The 21,663-nt window shown below is 38.0% G+C and overlaps 1 protein-coding gene across 1 annotated transcript in view; it reads left to right on the top strand.

The window, feature by feature from the left end:
- SMARCD2 (SWI/SNF related, matrix associated, actin dependent regulator of chromatin, subfamily d, member 2) overlaps positions 1-21,329 on the top strand; it is a 46,487-nt gene extending 25,158 nt beyond the window's left edge. Inside the window, exons 3-13 of the mRNA XM_058183346.1 lie at positions 10,307-10,349; positions 10,903-11,025; positions 11,217-11,336; positions 12,206-12,301; positions 13,134-13,235; positions 14,403-14,564; positions 16,097-16,194; positions 17,208-17,343; positions 18,676-18,798; positions 19,904-20,005; positions 20,429-21,329. Coding sequence (XP_058039329.1) covers positions 10,307-10,349; positions 10,903-11,025; positions 11,217-11,336; positions 12,206-12,301; positions 13,134-13,235; positions 14,403-14,564; positions 16,097-16,194; positions 17,208-17,343; positions 18,676-18,798; positions 19,904-20,005; positions 20,429-20,482 — 1,159 coding nt within the window. The 3' untranslated portion in view covers positions 20,483-21,329. The remainder of the gene's footprint in view (positions 1-10,306; positions 10,350-10,902; positions 11,026-11,216; positions 11,337-12,205; positions 12,302-13,133; positions 13,236-14,402; positions 14,565-16,096; positions 16,195-17,207; positions 17,344-18,675; positions 18,799-19,903; positions 20,006-20,428) is intronic.
- The last annotated feature ends 334 nt before the right edge of the window (positions 21,330-21,663 follow it).

Below are 21,663 nucleotides of genomic sequence, written 5' to 3'. Positions count from 1 at the left end.
TACTACTCATTTTCAGAGGCTGAAAACCATTATTCAGTTTAAATTGCTACATTTTTTTCCCCTTGTATGAGAAGTCTGAGTTGAAATTGATCTGTTTTTGGCAGAATTTCATTTATAGCTCCAAAGCGTGTTATTTTTGTCCCTTTTCTTTAGCTTTTATTATTCCAGATAAATATATGCTATGCCTCAATTTACATTATATTACCAATATTAAATCGTTTGATTTATAACATCTCATTATTACTCAGAATAATTATTGGACTTAAACAACAATTTGCTGTCCTCTTTTCTCTGATTAATGTCAATGTTTAGTCTTATCTTTGAATCTTTGGATATATAAAATACATGCATCTGAATTTATTGTACATAACACTTTTATCATCTATATACGTGACTGTATTTAAGTAAAATGATTTAAGATGTCCTCAGATGATTTAGAACGCAAATGTTTTGGATTTTTTTAATTTAATTTTTTTTATTTCAGAAAAAGAAATCTTAAGGGTTCCCCCTCCCCCATTGATGAGTTGTTCTAAATCAATTACATTTTTGTAGCAGACCATGACGCACATTAGATATGCTTTTAATCCAGATAATCTCTAGAAGTTAAGTGTTATAGCAATAGCAATAGCATTTAAGACTGATATACCGCTTTGTAAGTGCTTTACAGCCCTCTCTAAGTGGTTTACAGAGTCAGCATATTGCCCCCAACAATCTGGGTCCTCATTTTACCAACCTAGGAAGGATGGAAGGCTGTGTCGACCTTGAGCCTGGTGAGATTCGATCTGCCAAAGTGTTGGCAGTTGGTGATCAGCAGAAGTATCCTGGAGTACTGCACTCTAACCACTGTGCCACCTGGTTATATAGGTCAAATGGTCCAGGTAATATGGAATGTTGGTCCCTGTGGATAATAATAGCCAGGAAGCATTGGAAATGACTATCAGTGACTGTGGATGACTTTAACAGTGTAGCGGTACTGACACTTTACCAAATGTTAATCCCACAGGAGCCATTGGTCCCAGATTTTGGATGCATTCTGTCAGTTAGCCCATTTGAGGTATTTGATTTTAAAATTGTTGCCCTACGTTGTTGCCCTACGTTGCCCTACGTTGTTGCCCTATGTTGCACCATTCCTATTGAAGGGCAAACCATCAAACAAATATAAGAGTTTTAGTAGTATATGGCTGTTTTAGCATCCTGAAAACATTACAGGCTACATCTGTAATGGCTGAAGGAAAACACAGTGACTCCACTCAAGTGCTCCCAGCCTTTTTACTCACTGCTCTAGGGAGGAGACAAAAACATTTGAGTCCTATCTGCCTTCTTTTGCTAGAATATAGAGGAAGAAGAGACCTTCAAGTTGCCCCTTTCCATCTCTCCTTTGAAATCACACATGCTTTCTTGCTCCTCCATGTTGCAAGATTACATTCTGACTAATCTGACTAGTTTATGCTTTCAGATACTGCACATAGCGCTCTCACAATTCCCTACTATCCCCTGTATTTTGCAGCATTCAACTTGGACTGTTTGGATACCATTTCTAACATGCGTGAGGAAAAGAAATAATGATTACTTCCTTTTCCCCACTCCAGTTATATTTCTCTCTCTTCTACCTTCATGTTTATCCTCACTTGTCACCCTGAATGGCCCACTAATTTGGTGTTTTACTGTGATAGTAATTGTCAAAAATATGAACATTCTTTTGTAGAAATACTGTACATGAATGTTGCTATACTTACGTTAAAATCGAGATTAAGAAAAAGAAGTACACTTAGGCACATTTATTGAAAAGGTTTGAATGGCTTTCTGACTTAGAGCTACAACTCTGGATGGCTCACAACAGTTATATAAAACCAAAGATCATAAAAAGATAAAAACAAACAATAAAAACAGAAATAAAGAAATCTGGCACTACAACCAGTCACCATTGATGCAATCAATATGCCTATCTTACAGCTCTGACAAGGGCTTGAGGGAAGAAAAAATAATCTATGGCTTTCTGGAAGATTAAGCAAGTGGGAGCCTTCTCAATCTCATAGGGAAGAATATTTCATAGAGCAGGAACAGTCATAGAAAGGTCCTAGGTCCCACTAGAAGGCATCAGGTAAAGGAAAGGAGTGTGCCTACTCTGTCCAATCTGGTGGCACAGCAGATACCCTCAAGGTGATCCTGCAAATAATAATGACCTGCCTCAGTAATAACCACCTCCTTAAATTACATCCAGAAGAAAAAAGAGAGCAAGTACAGCTCATGCAACAGAGATGTAACATGGATGGACCTAGAGGCATCCAGTGTTGTGTACTACCATATTCTGGACCAGTTGAAACTTCTGGGTGATCATCAAGGGCAACTGAAGATACAGCACATTCCAGTAGTCCAATTGGAAAGTGACCAGAGTACGAATGACCATTAGTAAGGCCTCTCTGTTATGAAACAGCGTAATTGGCACCCAAGATGAATTTGTGCAAAACCCCCTATCCTAGCCACTGCTGCTACCTGCTTTCACAATGCTTTGAAGGTGAGCAAAAATGTTTATGCTAAATTTCAAAGTTTAAAATGCATAACATTGAAGTGTTTCATCAAGCATCCACCAAAGTAATAGAAGTCTCTTAAGAACTCTTAACTGGTCATCACTAAAGCTAAGGAGATGCTCCTTATAGGAAAAACTGCTTGGTTCCCAAAACAAAACAAAAATCCTCAGAATTTTTTCCAACAATTCTAGAAAATATCATTTTGAGGATCTGGTGAAAACATTTTTCTTTTCTTTTTTTCTTTTCCTTCCTTCCTTCCTTGCTTGCTTGCAAGAATAGTACTGAAATAACAAAATCATGTCAAATTTCTAATTATCAGTTCACATAAATCTGAGAGTCCAAAGCAATTTCAAACTCTTTTTTTCTTTTTGAAGAAAGTTATAAAATTTATGAAAAACAGCACTTTAAATATAAGATTTTTTGCAGCTGTTTGTGCAGATTTGGGTTAGGAAACATTTCTGTTCAGAAAAGATGGAAATTTTCCTCAAGCATCAGAAAAAAGAAACATATTATGAATGGATGGACCAAATGTTTCAACTTTAATTGGAATATTTGGATATTTTGGCATTTTTTAACAACTTCAGTTTATAACTATGTGGAAAGAACACTACAAATATCATAAAGCATTATTATGTCACAAAAGCATTTGCAGAAAAAAGCCAAGGTTTGAAAATGTCAAATGGAAGGTAAAATAACTAACATTTCATTTTTTCCAATGTTTTCAGAAGTTAGTGAAAATGAGAGTTAGTAGTAACATTGTTTAAAAAAATAAGAGAAATATTTAGTACCTTAATAGGATTGCCGTGTATACAACTTCATCAGCTATTTTCTAAACAAGTTTTTTTTAGCAATTCTAATTTAATTTAATCAGAATAGAACTGGAAGAGACCTTGGAGGCCGCCTACTCCAACCCAAGCTCAAGCAGAAGACCCTATATCCATGATGGCAAACCTGTGGCAAGTGTGCTAGAAGTAGCACACAGTACCATCTCTGATGGCACACGAGTCATTGCCCCAGTTTAGCTCTGCTGTGCATGCGTGCGCGCCTCCTGCCAGCCAGCTGGTTTTCGGGTCTCTACTGCGCATAGTTTTTAATATCCAGCAGGTATTATTTTCAAGGGTGGGTGGGTGTCTTCCACTGGCTCACCTTGGGTGGGGCTGCCGCTGCAAGGTGAGCCAGTGGAAGACACCCACCCACCCTTGAAAATAATACCTGCTGGATATTAAAAACTATGTGCTTTATTCAAGAACAAACACTAACTCAATCGGAAATTTCTGAGAACTCTAGGAGTGGAATGGTCTGATATATAATGGATTGGAAGAAATATATTTTCTTTGTTTCTGGAAGGGGAGTTGAGGTTTTAAGGAGTGACTACGGATTATGATTTGTGTTATATTTTAATTTTTGTTGTTAGTTTTATACCCTGTATTCGGTTCTGGGAAGTCCCGGGGGGTGGGGGGAGGAAGGGGAAGGGAGGGGGAGGGGGGATGAGGCTAGAAAATGGATTGATAGTTAATGTACAAAGATGATTGAAGATGTATAATTAATGTAAGATCGGAGCTGCCTGGCTACCACTTCAGAATGATGGGAAAGAAGGAAATAGAAGAGAGAAGGAGGTAGGAAAGAGAAGAGGAGGAAGAGGAAAGGAAGGAAGAGGGATAGAAGAGGGAGAAGAAAGGAGTAGGGAGAAAGGAGGAGAGGATGTAGATAAGAGAGGGGGAGGATGGTTGTGGAAAGTAGAAGAAGGTAGAGAAGGGAAGAGAGTAAAAGGAAGGGGGTGGTGACCGGGCAGGTCCGATTAATTGTATATGATGGTACTGTAGGAATTTAGCACCCACCCCCCTCCTAGAAGAATGAAATATTCTAGGAAATATTTTAAAAAGCAGAATATTATACCTTCCTGGATGAGAAATGGAGAAACATATTTTAAAGACAAAGGAGCTCCCTGCAACTTCCTGACTCCCCCCCACCTTTGTCAATGGGCCATTAAAAGCCTCAGCTAAGCTCACTCATTCTCCCCACCTTTGTCAATGGGCAATTAAGGCTTCAACCAAGCTCACTCAATCCCCCCATGATTTGCAACACAATACAACTGAAACTCACCACATGGCAAGGCTCAAGCAAGCTTGAGAGACAGCCAGCAAGGCTAGCTAAGACCCCCACCCCCTGGGAGTCTGACAACCAATCAGGATACTCTTCCTGTGCCCCAGAAAGGTCAAAGCTCAGAAAAATCATAAAACCAGGGAGCACACAGGATCTCAGGCCCTTTTCTGTTCAGGATCTCAAGCCATGTGATCCTGACCACCATTAAACCATCTTTCCAAGCAGCCTCCATGTTTCCAGTGTCTTTGTCCCCACTTGGAACTGAACCCAGATGGATATTTCTTCCAACAATTGGCGACCCAGATGGGACTCCAAGCTAACCTAACCAATGGACCTGGCCCAGGTAAGCCTCCCTTGCTAGCAGCAGACCCATTGAGTCTGTGGGTAAGTTTTCCTGGACCTTGGCCATTTGGAACTAGGTTTTAAAGGGGTTTTGAGTGTTGAGCTCAAAGACTGCTTGGAAAGAAGGTGAGTACCTCTAAATTTTAATTTTAAGCATGGAAAAGCATGGGAAATATGTGTATGCCTGCATGTGTGTGAATGAGAGAGCCCTTCTCCCAATCATAGCTGGATCTTGCATCCTCTGTGCATTTCCTAACCGCAGAAAGACCAAAAGTCTGGAGAGCATGGGGGTTTTGCCAGAGCACAGGACCTTCTGTTAGGGAAGGAAGAAGTGTGTGTGTGGGATTCCACCTAAGGAAACAGTCTGATTCCACCTCTTTGAGCAACCTCTAGCCGCACCTCTACCTACTGCTAGCTCCACCGAGCCATGACCGGTAGGATAGAGAAAGCAAGGGGGGGAAGCCAAACGTGGAACTTTGTGTTTATTAGGAATGGAAGCCGAGCGAGAGGAAAGTAAGTGTGAATGAAGCAATTAAGAGAGTAAAAAAAGGAGAAAAGGAGAAAAAAAAGGAAGCAGGAAATCTGCTTGGGGCCCTGGATGCCCGGAGGCTGCCAGTACTGCCTGGTATGCTAAAAAGGAAGCAGGAAGCAGTGTTGAAGAGGTGCTCGTACCTACTGGCAGGGCAGTAGGTCCTCTGGGATCACCTTTTTTGATCCAAACCGGAAGCTCCCTTAACAGGAAGGTGCCCATACTTCGACAGAAGGGAGTCGAAGTCCTTCCCAGAACTTTTTTTTCTGAAAATTGTAGGAGGATCCACCCGGCTAGGCCAAAGTGAAAAATAAAACCTCACATCGGAGAGGGAAACATGGGAAGCAGTAGCTCGAGGGTGGAGGAAATCCCTGAAAACCTGCTGGGGCCTGAGTGCCCGGAGGCTGCCAGTTTTACCTGGTATGTGGAAAAGAAATTGAGGAAATTGTGTAATAAAGATGAGAATAGGAAACAAATTTGGCTAAATAAAGGTACTTAAAAGAAAAGGAAATATATAAATAGGAATGTTTGGGTTTTGTTTGTTTGTTTGTTTGTTTGTCTCTTTCTCTGTCTTCTATGGAACCACGTGGTCTGTCTGTTAAGATTTGTGCCTTCCCTAATTTAACTGAGATTTATGGCGGGAATGATCAGTGTGTGTGTAAATCTCAGAGTTTTGTTTTCCTCTCTGTCCTCCTTGTTTTTTATGTGTGTATGTCTGTCTTTGTGGGCCCTTGAGGTAATTGTAACTGTAAAATGTATTTGATCTCTAGAGACAAGAATTTTAAATTGTTAGGGAAAAACAAAAACAAAAGGTTGAAGCAATAAAATAGGGAAAAGAGAGAGAGAGAGAAAAGAAAGAAAGCCTTTGCCCTATTTTCGTGTGGCCACCGGGAATAGGGTACAGAACTTTTCATTTCTGCTTTTTTCTCCTCTTTATCTTAAAGTAAAAACTCAAGTTTATAAGGAAACATTTTAAGTTCACTTACAAGATAAGTTTATGAGGAAACGTTTTAAGTTCACTTACAAGAGAAAAAAAAAATTCAGTCTTGCATTTACTGTGTGTTTAAATGATTTTACCTGTTCCTGAAGCATGTGAATCCAGTTTTTTCTTTCTCATCAGTTGTTGAAACTGCATTATCTTTTAGTAACTGCAATATTGATGTGTTGTTTCTTTTCAAACTCTGCCTGCAAGATATCTACCCCCCTCCTTTTTTAATCCTGTTACAATGCCTTTCCTGAGAAGATTACCCACAAAAGTGGAGGAGATTCTGTTCTAATATCTTTCAGCCCTGAAAAGATGACTCTGCAACTGTGGAAGCAGAGCACATGGTTCCAGATGCTGCCCCCAGAGGAGACCTTCCATTTGTTGGAGCCAGGAATTGAGTTTGAATCCAGCCCCCACTGAAAGCCATCACAGCAACCAGATTGGAGCAGACCTTTCCAAACCTGACTGACCAACAAGCATGCCACCCAAAAGATATGAAAGAAAGGACCCTGAGATGTATAAGTAAAGACTAAAAGACTCTTTTCAATTCCCAGAAGACAGCTGGAAAGACTATGGGGAAGGGTGGAAATTCCTTGTAAGGTTTTCTGTCTTGTCTCATTTACATTGTAATCAGTCTAAAGTACTCATGTAAGGATTGTATTTGAGTGGCTACCACAGCAAGTTCTGAACACCTTAGATTTCTGTCTAATGGTAGGGAAATTTGTCCAGCATGTTTGTATTGTTTGTATTGCCTGAATTGTAAAGGTAGCTGCATACACAGGCACACACAGAGAGACACACCATTCAGAATTAGACTGAAACTATTCCCTTCACTTACCTCCACACAAAGCTTCTTCTAGGTTGATTTTTGCTCTGTGGCACTAAAAGCCCAAGGAGTCAGATCTCCCTGCTAATTCCATGGGGGAGGGGCATTCCCCTCAGGCAATTCCTCTCTTGAAGAGATAGCAGAAAAAGTGATATCCAAAACCCAAGCCCTGACTATGACTCACAAATGATGCTGCCCAGTTGCCCAGTAAAGCAAGATATGTTGCACTGGTGGTCTCATGAGTAGAAGTCCCAGGGCTCATTGTGTGTAATTTTTTTTTAAAAAAAGAAGAAAGGAAAAAGCCTGGATTGCACACTGATTAACCTCAATTTGGACTGGAAAAAAATCTTGGATAGACTAAAGTAAGAGCTAGGGCAGGTTCCGTAACCAACCCTTGGAAATGAGCAGCCTGTAATTTAAAGGAAAACCATGGCTGTGAAAATTTTGGGATGTGTGCTTGCTTGACCTGACTGGAAGCTCTCAGAAAGTGATATCTAACTGCTGAAATTAATTGGCATAGAAAATTGGATACTGTAAAATTCTTACCAGAACTTTTCCCCTGGCTGCTAGACCTTCATGGTTGAAAGCTTTTGGGAGCCACTGAAGGAATCTTTTTTTCTGTTGTCCCTATCAATGGCTTCCTTTGCATCAGGAAAATTAAAAGCACCCACTGATTTGATCAATTTTAATTTTTGCCAAGAGCATGTTTCAAAACTCACGTTTTGAAAAAAAAAAAAAAAAAAGTAGGGATTGTAGGAATTTAGCACCCACCCCCCTCCTAGAAGAATGAAATATTCTAGGAAATATTTTAAAAAGCAGAATATTATACCTTCCTGGATGAGAAATGGAGAAACATATTTTAAAGACAAAGGAGCTCCCTGCAACTTCCTGACTCCCCCCCACTTTTGTCAATGGGCCATTAAAAGCCTCAGCTAAGCTCACTCATTCTCCCCACCTTTGTCAATGGGCAATTAAGGCTTCAACCAAGCTCACTCAATCCCCCCATGATTTGCAACACAATACAACTGAAACTCACCACATGGCAAGGCTCAAGCAAGCTTGAGAGACAGCCAGCAAGGCTAGCTAAGACCCCCACCCCCTGGGAGTCTGACAACCAATCAGGATACTCTTCCTGTGCCCCAGAAAGGTCAAAGCTCAGAAAAATCATAAAACCAGGGAGCACACAGGATCTCAGGCCCCTTTTCTGTTCAGGATCTCAAGCCATGTGATCCTGACCACCATTAAACCATCTTTCCAAGCAGCCTCCATGTTTCCAGTGTCTTTGTCCCCACTTGGAACTGAACCCAGATGGATATTTCTTCCAACAGTACATTAAATATGTTATTGGATATGAATGTTAAAATAAACTTTTTTATTAAAAAAAGAAAAGAAAATAATACCTGCTTACTTCTGTTCATGTAGATGTAGCACCAATAAGAACTCCTTGTTGAGTATGGTTTGTTAGCTAATTACAAATTTTGGAGGATATACATGTGTGTGTATATATGACTGGGTCTTATTTTCAGGGAAACATGGGAGATGTTCGCCAGTCTGTTTTTTTATTAATTTTTCCAGTATCACCCCAAGTATTGATGTTAGGCTGATTGGTCTATAGATTCCAGGGTCTTTTCCCCCCTTTTTTGAAGTTGGAAACTATATCAACTCTTTTCTAATCCTGAGGTATTTCCATGGTGCTCCAGGATTTTTGTAAGATATGGTACAATGATTTTGAGATAATATCTGCCATCTCCTTCAGAACTCTGGGGTGTAATCTGTCAGGTCCTGATGTTTTATATTCAGTAAGATCAGACAGATGTTTTCTTATCATTTCTTTGCTTATTTTAATTTTTATTTCTAGTCTGTCTTTTACAGATTTTTTTTTGCTAGGTTGGGCTATAGACTGATGCAAAGATGAGTTAAGCAGCTCTACTTTCTCTCCTGCCCATTAATTCCTTGCCATCTTCTCTCTTTAGTGGACTGACTGTTTGCGTGACTTTTTTCTTGTTACTTATATGTTGAAATAAACTTATTATTATCTTTGACTTTATTGCAAGTCTTTGTTCATTCTGAGCCTTTGCTTTTCTGATTACATCTTTCCAGATTCAGGCTGTCTGCTGACATTCTGCCTTAGTTATGTGTCTCTCTTTCCATTTTTTGTACTTGTCCTTTTTGTCTTTCAGTTTATCAGAGAGATCTTTGTGCAACCATGCTGGTTTCTTCTTGGATTTCTTGGGGTTTTTTTCAGTGGTATTGTGTTGGCCTGGGTTTTTATGATCATATTTTTCAGACTTTCCCACACTTCTTGAGTTTTCTTCCTTAGGATTTTCATCCATGGAACCTTTCTTAGACTGTCTCTGAGTTTGCTAAAATCAGTTCTTTTAAAGTTCTAAAACAGTGGTTGGATTATATTATATTGCTAGTGTTTGTATTATATGTTAAAGAAATCTACGTTATTCACTTCTATCTTTCAAACTTTGAATTTTCCAGTTTGTAAATAAAATACAGCAACACAATACCTTTACATTAAATTTGATTTATTTCTGTCATTTATAATGTTAAATAATATTTTCATCTAACCTTTTTGTTTTAAAAGAAGCAATTTATGTTTAATTAAAAACAAAATATTAATCAAAATTGTAGGCTCATTTTTTATTGTGAATTGAATTTTTTGTTAAAAAGGTCTAACTGAAATAAGATACTGAAAAATCTGGAAAGTCTTAATTTAGACAAAGGTGGTACATCTTAGGTCCCCTGGTGTTCTACATGCTACAGCAGCCATCATCTTATGGACTAAACTGCTAAGATATTTCAGCAGCTTGTGGAAGGTCATAGGTTCCCTGTTCTGACTTAAATATTGGGGAGAACATTTGGGATTATATTATTTTCTGTGACACATTAAATAGATTGTAGTCAATTCATTATATTTGTAAAAAAATGAAGATGAATTTCCTACAGGGGCCGTTCATTTATTATTTTATGTACAATTCTTGTAGATTGAAAAGGCGGAAGATGGCTGACAAAATCCTACCACAGAGGGTAAGTTCTCATTTTGGGACAGTATATTGGCATTAAAGATAAAAAGTCAGAAGAGTGAGCACATTTGATCTAAATGGGGAGAAATATAGCGGACTTTGAGACTATCAATTACTCATGTATTTCTAGAATAGTATTTGCTGCTTATTGTCTTTCAGAGAAACTAAATGAATTTACTATGAAATTTTATTTACCTTTTGGCAAATCTTCCTATGTGGATTATAGTTGCTTCCGAGGGCTTGGCGTGTGTTATATCCTATTGACTAGCCTAGTAAACTATTAAATCACTTTTAATTTATAAAGAGATTTCTGTGCTGGTTATATTCACAGTCACCTTCTAGAACTAAAGGTACATTTACTCTTTTTTAAATTAGGGCAAAATTACATTGATTTTTCCCAGTGACAGAAAAAATAAGAAAACTCTGTCTGGTCACAATCCTGGATAATAATACTAATTGATATTCATCTTATGTATATTTTTTCAGAAGCACTAGAATTTTCTGTGATAACATTTGTTAGATAACTAACTAACTAATAATCCATTCTTTTTCTGTAGATTCGTGAATTAGTTCCGGAGTCTCAGGCCTACATGGACTTACTAGCCTTTGAACGCAAGCTAGACCAGACAATTGCCCGCAAAAGAATGGAAATCCAAGAAGCTATCAAGAAACCTTTGACGGTATAAGGTTATGATAGAGAGAAGATCAGCTAAAACCCTATTAGAGACAATCTGAATCCACAGTGTGACTAGTTTTGCTGTTTTAAGTTATCTTGGGGAAAAGGTTAAAACCATAAAATTGGTTTGTGGATTGTATGATATATGATGATTTCTTTGTTGCTTGCAGTTAATGTTTTTGTCTAAATTTTCAGCAAAAGCGGAAGCTGCGTATTTACATCTCTAACACTTTTACTCCTGGCAAAGAGGAGTCTGAGGGTGGTGAGCGTATAGCCTCTTGGGAACTTCGTGTGGAAGGCAAACTTCTTGATGATGTAAGAATGAAATTTCTTTGTTAAGAGATAACTTTGTGGCAGATAGAAGATGACAAATGTGTGTTTCCTCTGGATAACTGCCTTGTTTCCTATTAAACAGGTCTTGCATCAGGCAGCTAATCTATTGCTTCATTTAACCGTTGACTAATCCTTTATTAATATGCATAAACTAAAGATATTATATGTATTTGTCCACTTTAAGCAGTAATTTATGTTTAAAGGTGTTGCTGGACCAGACCAAAGGCTAGTCTAGTTCAGTTTCTGCTTACTGCAATGTCCAATTAAATTAGAATTCTTGAGATCTGGCTTAATATATCTAACTTAGATACTCAAATAATCATATTCTTGAAGAATATGATAGAGGACTATGTTTTTAGACAAAATAACAATAATAGCTATTTTTTACTTTTCCATTTGCTGCCTTACCCGAAATACATATATTTGTGCCTTTGAGTCATTATTGGCTCCTGGTTACTGGCTGGACAAGTCCATGAAGTTTTGTTGGCAAGATTTTCCATAGTGGTTTGCCATAGCCTTTTTCCTAAGATTGAGAAAAGCTAACAGCCCCAGTCACATGATTAGCTTCCATGCCTAAGGCAGAATTAGAACTTCAATTTGCTCACTCCAGTTCCTTAACCATTAGATCAAATTGTTCCTGAATTCACTGCTCCTTATTTTAAACTGTCCAGAGTATCTATGGGTTGCAGTGGTGATAAATATTATATAATTAGTATATTGCATGTTACAAATATTAAAGGTGACATCATTTACTTATCCCTCACTTAGTGAAGTGTTTTGGACAAGTGTTGTTTTCTAAAGTGATTGTGAGAATGGTAAAGCTCGGTTTTTCATTTGTCTTTCTGTCACAGCCAAGTAAACAGAAGAGAAAATTCTCATCCTTTTTCAAGAGCTTGGTTATTGAACTAGACAAAGAATTATATGGACCAGACAATCACCTGGTGGAGGTTGGTATCTTGCTAAATATACTATAAAATAGACAGCTCATAGCATTTATATATTCATGTTGAACTTAGATCCATGGCTAAGAAATTGACATAAGGACTTTGCTTCTATTAGAACCAATATAATTTTACATTCAAAGTTTCCCTTTTTACACTGTTAGATCAGAGGTATAGAATACGCTTTGTTTATAATTTCCATCCCCCTTTTTTTTCTTTTGTTGTTATTATGCTTGTTAAATTAGAAGTTGTGTTAATTTTATTGCATGGATTTATCTTTTATTAGTAAATTTAGCACAGTAGTTTGAAATAATTTAAGTTCATTGTTTATTCAAGCTGATTATAAAAATTCTTAACCGAGATGTAGTAGTCAATACTGTAGAAGAAGAATTAGGATTCTTTCCACTTTTCACTCTTTTTCATCTATTTTCTACCTTTTAGTTGCCCCTCCCCCAGGTCCCCGCACATTTGTGTGCGCAGTTCCTATGCGCCCCACTTCAGTGCATGCATGTGTGAACTTCACACACCCCCATGCATGCACGCACAACCTCCCTGCATGCCTCCATCCTGCCCCCCACGCATGCCCTTGCCCTGCACGCACCCCACATGCATCCCATCCCCACACACATGACCCCTGCCCTGCCCCCTGCGCAAGCATAGCAGAGACCTGACGACCAGCTGGCCAGTGGGAGGTGCAAGCACGTGCGTGGCGGAGTTGAACTGGGGCAATGGCTTGCGTGCCGACGAGAGGGTGCTGTGTGCCACCTGTGGCACGTGTGCCATAGGTTCGCCATCATGATACTAAAGACTCATATTACTTATGCCTTTTTTACCTTAGTGGCACCGGATGCCAACAACCCAAGAGACAGATGGCTTTCAGGTCAAGCGCCCTGGTGATGTAAATGTAAAATGCACTCTGCTTCTCATGCTGGATCATCAGGTAAGAAGGCAAATTGCCAGAACAGACCAATTGTAACGTTCTAAGTTAGGATTTCACAAACTCAGAGATTTACCTGCTTGAGCAGGTGCAGATAGAGTCTTGAGAAAGTGTGAAGAACCTTTTATCATTACAATAAACCCACCGTTCTCATTGTTTGTTTGTATTCATTTTAGCTATTTAAGGAAATTATGTATATTGAGATTACACTAAAGGGAGAGATATGGTAGCAAAAGGTTTAGGAACCCCCCCCACCCCCGCTTTACTGGAAAGAAGATAAACATATCCTGGCCCACGGGGATCTTTTTCATTCAGTTTCTCTACCTGGGCAAAGCTGTACAACTTGAGTTTCTCATTTGCCTCCAGAAGTTCACAATTTTCTTTTTAAAGTTGCTTTCCATTGTAAATTGTGGATCATTTGATAAAGATAATTATACAGTTGCATTTAATTCCCTTTAAAGGAAACTTAAGGTTAAATTTAATACTAGACTGTGTTGTGCGTTCTCTCGCTCATATAATTCAGCAGAAGCGTCATCCTTTATTTCATTTTACGACCTTTACGACTTTAAAGGTTACGACCTTTAAAGCGCTCCATGGCTTAGGACCTGGGTACTTATGGGACCGCCTGCTGTTACCACACGCCTCCCACCGACCTGTACGCTCCCATAGAAAGGGACTTCTCAGGGTGCCGTCCGCTAAACAATGCCGGCTGGTGGCCCCCAAGGGAAGGGCCTTCTCTGTGGGGGCTCCCACACTCTGGAACGAGCTTCCCCCGGGTTTACGCCAAATACCTGACCTTCGGACATTCCGTCACGAACTGAAGACTCATCTTTTTATCCACGCGGGGCTGGCTTAAATTGGGATTTTAATGTTAATTTATTAATCTTAAACGGGGTTTTTTAGTATGGTAAATTTTAATCACCAGGCTAATTTTAAATACGTTTTTTAAATCGTATTTTAAACCTGTATATTGTATTGTCGGTTTTATCATGCCTGTACACCGCCCTGAGTCCTTCGGGAGAAGGGCGGTATAAAAATCAAATAAAATAAATAAAAATAAATAAATAAATAAATTTTTTACAGAAAATAGATTAGAAATTGAAAAGGGGGCTGGGATTACAAAAAAAAAAGGACAGCAGATATGTTAATGAGGCAACCTTGTCATTTCAGCCTCCTCAATACAAGCTAGATCCGCGTCTGGCTCGCCTGCTTGGTGTCCATACCCAGACACGTGCTAGCATAATGCAGGCCCTGTGGCTCTATATCAAATATAACAAACTCCAAGACTGTCATGAGAAAGAATATATCAATTGCAACCGCTACTTTCGCCAGGTCAGTATGTCTCTGCTGTTCAGGATATTTTATTAAATGAAGAGGTTTTTCACAAACCACCTTAAATTTAGCTTCACTCCTTATCAATCCTAACCACAAGCTGGTCAATAGTCTGTAATCCATCTTGGTGTTGAGTATGTATTGCTTATGTTGCATATGATTCTTTGCGTAGGTGCATAATATGAAACATTAAGTATTAGCAACTATATTCAAGAAATAAAATTGGAAGCGGGGGCTGAGCAGTTTTCATGTTTGGGAACTGGAATTTCAGTTCACACAATTCTGCTTCTCAGTTCTGGATTTTTTATCTGTTATATCTTCCCAAGTTCATATCCTTTGCTTAGTTCTATTCGCAGCAATTTGAAAATAGTGTAATGGAAGCATAATAAATTGCAGCTTTTCAATTTTGCAAGCTTAAAGAGCTACTACATTAACAAACTAGGCCAGGGGTGTCAAATTCGCAATGACATGTTGTCGTCACATGACATACCACAACTTTTTCCCCCTTCGCTAAACCGGGAGTGGGCATAGCCAGCGTGTGACACATCAAAACACGGGTTTGACACCCCTGAACTAGACTGTCAGAATCTCTTTAGATAAGTTTTAATTATATTGTTTAAAAATAATTGGAAGTCCACTATTTTGTGGACTTATTGCTGTTGTTGTTATTGTACATGCATGTTATTGTACATGCATGCAGCCAATGCCCAATGACTGGCTGGTAAAGAACAATCAAAACAAAGAAAAGCAACTAAAAGGAAGAAAATAGATGAAAAAAAGAGTGGAAAGAATGACAGATTGGATGGAAATGAAGCAGGGGGTCCCTCTAGGGGAAGGCCAGGAGGAAGACCCCGGTGTTCAGGGCTCTTTTAAATCACAGAAGAGTGCAGGCTTTATTCAAGAGGATAGGCAGTGCTATAGAGAAGGCATATATTGGGATCTTGATGGAGGACATTGTTAATCAAAGGAGCCCAATGTACTGATCCAATCAGTCAGGCAGATTGTAAACAATAACAGTAATTCACCATGAGTAGGTACCCTCATGAATACTTAGATTTTAAAAAAATCAGTGCATGTAGTCCTCAATTTACAACCGTTCATTTAGTGACTGTTTGAAGTTACAACAGCACTGAGAAAAATGAGTTATGACTGTTTTTCACATTTGCGACCATTGCAGCATCTCCTTGGTCACATGATCTAAATTCAGACTGTTGGCAACTCACTTATATTTATGATGGTTACCGTGTCCCAATGTCATGTGATTTATCTTTGGCAACTTTCTGACAAGCAAAGTCAGTGGGAAAGCCAGATTAAATGGGCCAAAACTCATTTAACAAATGTCTCACTATGCAATAAAAATTTTGGACTCAATTGCCATCATAAGTTGAAGACTACCTGTACATTAGTGCTTATCACAGTATAGATCTGATCCTTACAATTAGAACATCCCATGGGCTGACTTTGAGCCCACCTATTTCTCCAGATGTTATTACTTTGGAATTACTAAGGTTTGTCTTCTTGCTTCATTTTAGATCTTTAACTGCAGCCGTATGAGATTTTCAGAGATTCCAATGAAATTGGCAGGACTCTTACAACATCCAGATCCCATTGTTATCAATCACGTTATCAGGTGAGATTGATATTATAAGAGAAATTATTAGGGAACAACCTAATTACATTCTCAGTTGATACCTAACTTCATCTATATGGATACTATCCACATTTGTTCATTAAAACTTGTGTTTGGAGAACCCTTCTGGAATCTGAACCTCTACACTGGATCTTTGACAACCTGTATGCTTTCTGAGTTCTCCTTTAGAAATAGTATTGGTATGCTTCATAGAAATGCCTGTTAAAATAAAACACATTATAAATTGAAGATAGAGAAGGTGTTTAATCTGGACAATTGGAATAATATCACCGCTTATCTGGGAAACATTTCTTATCTCTGGAGAAATTTATCCTTATTTATATCTGTATTATTATTCTATTAGTAACCTTTTGAATTTCAAGTTCTCTCTAATTCATCTAACTTTAAAACAAAGTTGTTTTGTGTTTTCTTTTATTCTGATTGTGAATATCTGTTTTCTGTTATCTTGTTTTTTAATAATCCTTTTGCATTTGTAAAGTCTCCTGAGCTGTCAGATGAATGCAATTAGAACAACTCTGAAAAAGGGTCAAATAGATATTTTTATTGTTGATCACCAATCAATATTGTTATCTTGGCAAACCATCTGCCTTCCCTTGGGAAACAGCAGATATAGACCTAAGGATTTTACCTCAAACATTTCTTCCCCCAAGTTGGAATTCTTTTAAGTATCCCATCAGGGGATACTTATCCCACCCCTCTCCTTCAGCCAGGGGTTCCACCACAGGAGAGCAGGAAAGGCAATATTTACATATTTTAAACAAAATATTTTGTGATGCATATTCAATTCCTGGAGCTGCTCCAATTTGCACATTCTATTTGGTGTAAGGGATACTTACATTTCAGATTTACATTACTTCTATAGAAGACTTCTGAGGTAGTCTAAGAGAGAAACTAATCCTTATACTAATCTGTATGACATGATGGTGAAGGCATAACTCTGAGAAAGAATACTTCTCACCTCTTAACATACCCTCCTGTCTTGGCTTGTCTAGTGTGGACCCTAACGATCAAAAGAAAACAGCCTGTTATGACATTGATGTGGAAGTAGATGACCCTTTGAAAGCCCAAATGAGCAACTTCTTGGCCTCCACAACTAATCAACAAGAAATTGCTTCCCTGGATATCAAGGTAGCCTATTGATAACTGTGTGGTAGGAAAAAGACTAACCTTTCTTAGCTTGAGGAATAATGTAGTGTGAATGATACTATATTTAGAAATATAGCCCCTTTAGGAAGATTTAGTTACCAACAGCATTCACAAAATCATACTTGTCATGGAAAAGTTTCTTATATGCTATGTTTTCTATCTATGTTTGAGAAGGAAAAAACAAACTGCCCACTAAAGTGTCTCGGGAACAGCAGATGAATAAATAGAGGATTTTAAACTAGAACAGGGAAGTGGGGAGCAAACAACCCCACATTTGCAGTCTCATTGCCACAATTTAGTGACATATTTTCAGTGGTGCAGTATTACTGTTTTTAATTTTATTTCTGCAATTTAAATCCTATTCAGTTACAAAAGAGATTATAAGCAGCTTGCAAGTGACCAAAACACAAAGTAATAATTACCTACCTCAAGGAGGGGCTCTACTACACCATCAATCCCCAGAGGCTTTCTGGGGAATAATGATGTCAGAAGTCTCTTCCCTGCAACAGGCAATTGTTGTTTTGCGGTTTTCTTTTAATTCCATTTTACTTCAACATTGTTTTAAGCAACTTAGAACTTTTTTTTGGAATTAGTGGCAGAAAGAAAAAGAAATATAAAAACATTAAAACTAGAATTATATTACCTGTGTGTGTAGTAGTTTATACCTTTAATTGTAAAGATCCAAACAAAGGAAGAGTAAGTTTTTAGTGCCTGATTTACACTGCATGCCATGTATCTATCTTTCCTTTTAAATGGATTTTCAAAATTTGAATTTCTGTTATCTTCCTGTTACTTGAACTTAGAAAAGCATCAGTAAACGGGTGAGTAAATTCTTTGCCTGACTTGACATTTAAAAATTATGATAGTGCAAAGATAGCAAAGGAAAAATCAAAATTAGAAAAAGAAGTAAAAACAATTTGTATTCTTTCTCTTTAATCTTTCCTAGTCACCATGTTGTCTAGGGACAATAGGAAGTTAGCGTTCTCACATCTTCCATTCATATTTCTCAGTATTGTGTTTGTGTCTCTATTCCTTTCTCCTATTTGTTTCCTGCTCCAGAATCTTTATTAAATGCATTGATTTAAAATAGCAGCTGGTGCTATACATTGTTGGAGGGTTTGAAGATTATTGATTGATGGTCATTACTTGTTTGTTCTAGGCAATATAGATATCCGTCCAAATCTTGGGACTCCCACATTATTAACACAGTTTTAGAAGGTTAGGGTTAGGTATACGTTTGTGTTTGTTTCCAGACTTATTCAATTGTGGCAATTTTGCTCTTCTTCATAAGGCACTTTTTGTATTTTTGTACAGATTCATGAAACAATCGAATCTATTAATCAGTTGAAGACACAACGAGATTTTATGCTGAGTTTTAGTAATAATCCTCAGGATTTTATTCAGGAGTGGATCAGATCTCAGCAGAGAGATTTGAAGGTAAGTATTTGGATAACTAAGGGGGATTTATGCAGGGGTAAATAACTCCATACGTGTATACCCCAAAGTAAGCAACATTGAATTATAGCATTTTTTGGAGTATAAGATGCAGCTTAGTTTTGGGGGAAGAAAATAGGGGGAAAAAAATCTGCCTACCAGGTATTCATCTGGCTAGTGTCCTTAGTCTGGTCAGCTTCAGCACATTAGTTTGCTGGTTTTGAGCGCACGCGCTTGTCCTTTTTATCCCCTCCTTGGGGATAAAAAACAGCTTCTAAAGCACAACTGATCTTTGGAGAGAGAAACAATGAGAAAAGCAGGCAAAACATGGAGATTGCTTCACTTTCTAGCACCTCATTAGGGCTGAAAAAAAGTTTGAAAAGGCTACATTTGGAGTATAAGACACACCCAAATTTTCAGCCTCTTAGGGGGAAAAAAGTGTGTCTTATACTCCGAAAAATACGGTAAATCAAGCTTGTTAGCATAATTGTGTATGTGGAATTACTTGAACGCTTCCATAATTTGGCTTTTACTGCCCTTTATCTGGTACTCCTATGAATTTGAATTCAAATATCAAAATTATGCAAATTAACCTGTCAATTACCCTTACATTTTAAAATTCATGCTACATGAATAGAAATTATTTCCTTTTTTGTTTACATGTTTGTTGATCCCACTTTTATATGAGGCTTCAAGTAATCCTTCCTTCCCCTGAGTTTTTTCATATCTTGAAGAAAGGAAAATATGCGAAGTAGATCATTTATTCCATTGACTGGGAAAGATGCATTTTAAATGGGAAGGAAGAAATAAAATAGAGACTAAACATTATGTTTATTCTTCAAATGCATGTGACTGCCCAATATTAATACATTACAGGGTTATAATAATATTTATATGGCGCAATATAATCTAGGTATATCAGTGCCTCCCTTTCTTTATATTTTTGTCAATCTTCCTGGAGCTTCTGAATTAGATTGAAATCTAGTGGAGTTTATAATATTCATAACTAGCTAAATTTCAGTATGACCAAGTCTCAGTGGAGTTCTGTTTTGTAACATAACATTAAACATTCCACAATTCCCTCTTCCATGCCTCCATTTTGCCTTAGATCATCACAGATGTGGCTGGGAACCCAGAAGAAGAGAGACGGGCTGATTTCTATCAGCAGCCATGGATGCAAGAAGCTGTTGGACGACACATTTTTGCAAAGGTAGGAGAGCATAATTCAGTGTAACTTTTTAAAAAATTAACATTTTTTCCTAATTTCAACATGGAGGCAGAGTGAACATAGAACTGAATTTTTAATGCAGTGCAGTCTTCAAAGTGCAATCGCTGTTTCAGTGCAGATTTCAAAGGTGCTTTTCTTCTTATATTTGACTTCCCTGTTTTTTGCTTTCCCATAGAACGTCTTTGTAGAAGAGCGTAACAACTTTCCACAGTAATTATTGCTGAAACAATTATAATTTCTGTCCAGTGTTATATTTGGTGGAGCTGGTATAATTTATCCTGAAATGTCAATTAGAGCACTTAAGAGTTCTCCAAACTACTTCTGTAAGGAAGGAGCTAAATACTTATCTGGTGTTGTTCTATTTGTAGCTCTCATCTATCTCTATAATGGTTTTCTGTCTTTCAGGTTCAGCAGCGCAGACAAGAACTGGAACAAGTGCTTGGTGTTCGCCTTACTTAGTTCTGCATTCCACACTTCCTGGTACTTTGGAATGGATCAATAGGCAGACAGTTCTTATCCTTTCCTCTTGGAAGGTGGGGGGGGATTCTGTTGCCATCGCATATTGTGTTCAGTACTCTGTATGGACTCATATAAGGCATCCTTCAGCAGAGAAGGGAGCTCTTCTCCCTCACCAAAACCTGTCCTTCATATGTGCTTTGCTTTTGGGGCACTAGGAATTTTTGTTTTGAGTTGCTTCTACCTCTTTTGCAGTCTTGCAATGCAGGAACCTGCTGCTCACTTTTAACCAAACCTTGTGTCCATTCCTGCCGGTTTTGCTGGCATTTAATCATTGCACTATCTTTTTGTTGGGTTGGGATGCAATTTTGTTTCCTGAAAAAAATTTGTTAATGTATACTTGGTGGTGGCCTCTTTTCCACCCTATGCAACTGATATTCTACAATATCACAAAGGGCAAGGGGTCGGTGCTCAGATAATGCTATGCTGTTAACAATAATTTCTCATTAATATATATATATGTGTGTGTGTGTGTGTGTATGTGTGATTTAGGACAATGGAAAGTATATTTTACGACAAGGTTACAATGCTAGAGGAAATATTCCTGGGGCTACCAGCCAAAGGATGTTAGTAGTAATTTCCTCAACCTTTTCTAACTTCAAGTGCCTTCATTTTCTAGATTTTTGGGCCCTTAGCACTTAAATCTTCCAAAGATTATCTCCCTGCTTCCTGACCTGCCCCTTGATATAGTTTGGCTAAGTAGAAGCTGATGGGATGTTTACCTTTTATGCAAGTATGTTACCAATTTCTATGTTAATTTTTTAAAAATAAAAATACATTTTAGCAGCAATTGGTGTTAAAAATCGTTTTTCATTCAGTTCCTTAGGATGTTGGAGACACTGATTAAAGTGTGTTGTAAATGTTGTACCTCGATGAACGTATCTTTTCTTTTATGTACACTGAGAGCATATGCACCAAGACAAATTCCTTGTGTGTCCAATCACACTTGGCCAATAAAATTCTATTCTATTCTATTCTATTCTATTCTAAAGCATGTGGTACATTGGTTAGTGTGTTAAATGAAAATTTTTAAAATGAAAGATACTATAAATTAGTAAGATATGAGGTTACACTGCATAGCCTTTGAACAGCACTGTGCCCTATTGGACCAGAGTTCCCCAACC

Source organism: Ahaetulla prasina, chromosome 4, assembly GCF_028640845.1.
Source record: "Ahaetulla prasina isolate Xishuangbanna chromosome 4, ASM2864084v1, whole genome shotgun sequence".
In the NCBI taxonomy this organism is placed as follows: Eukaryota; Metazoa; Chordata; class Lepidosauria; order Squamata; family Colubridae; genus Ahaetulla; species Ahaetulla prasina.
This window is presented reverse-complemented; position numbering and strand designations above follow the sequence as displayed.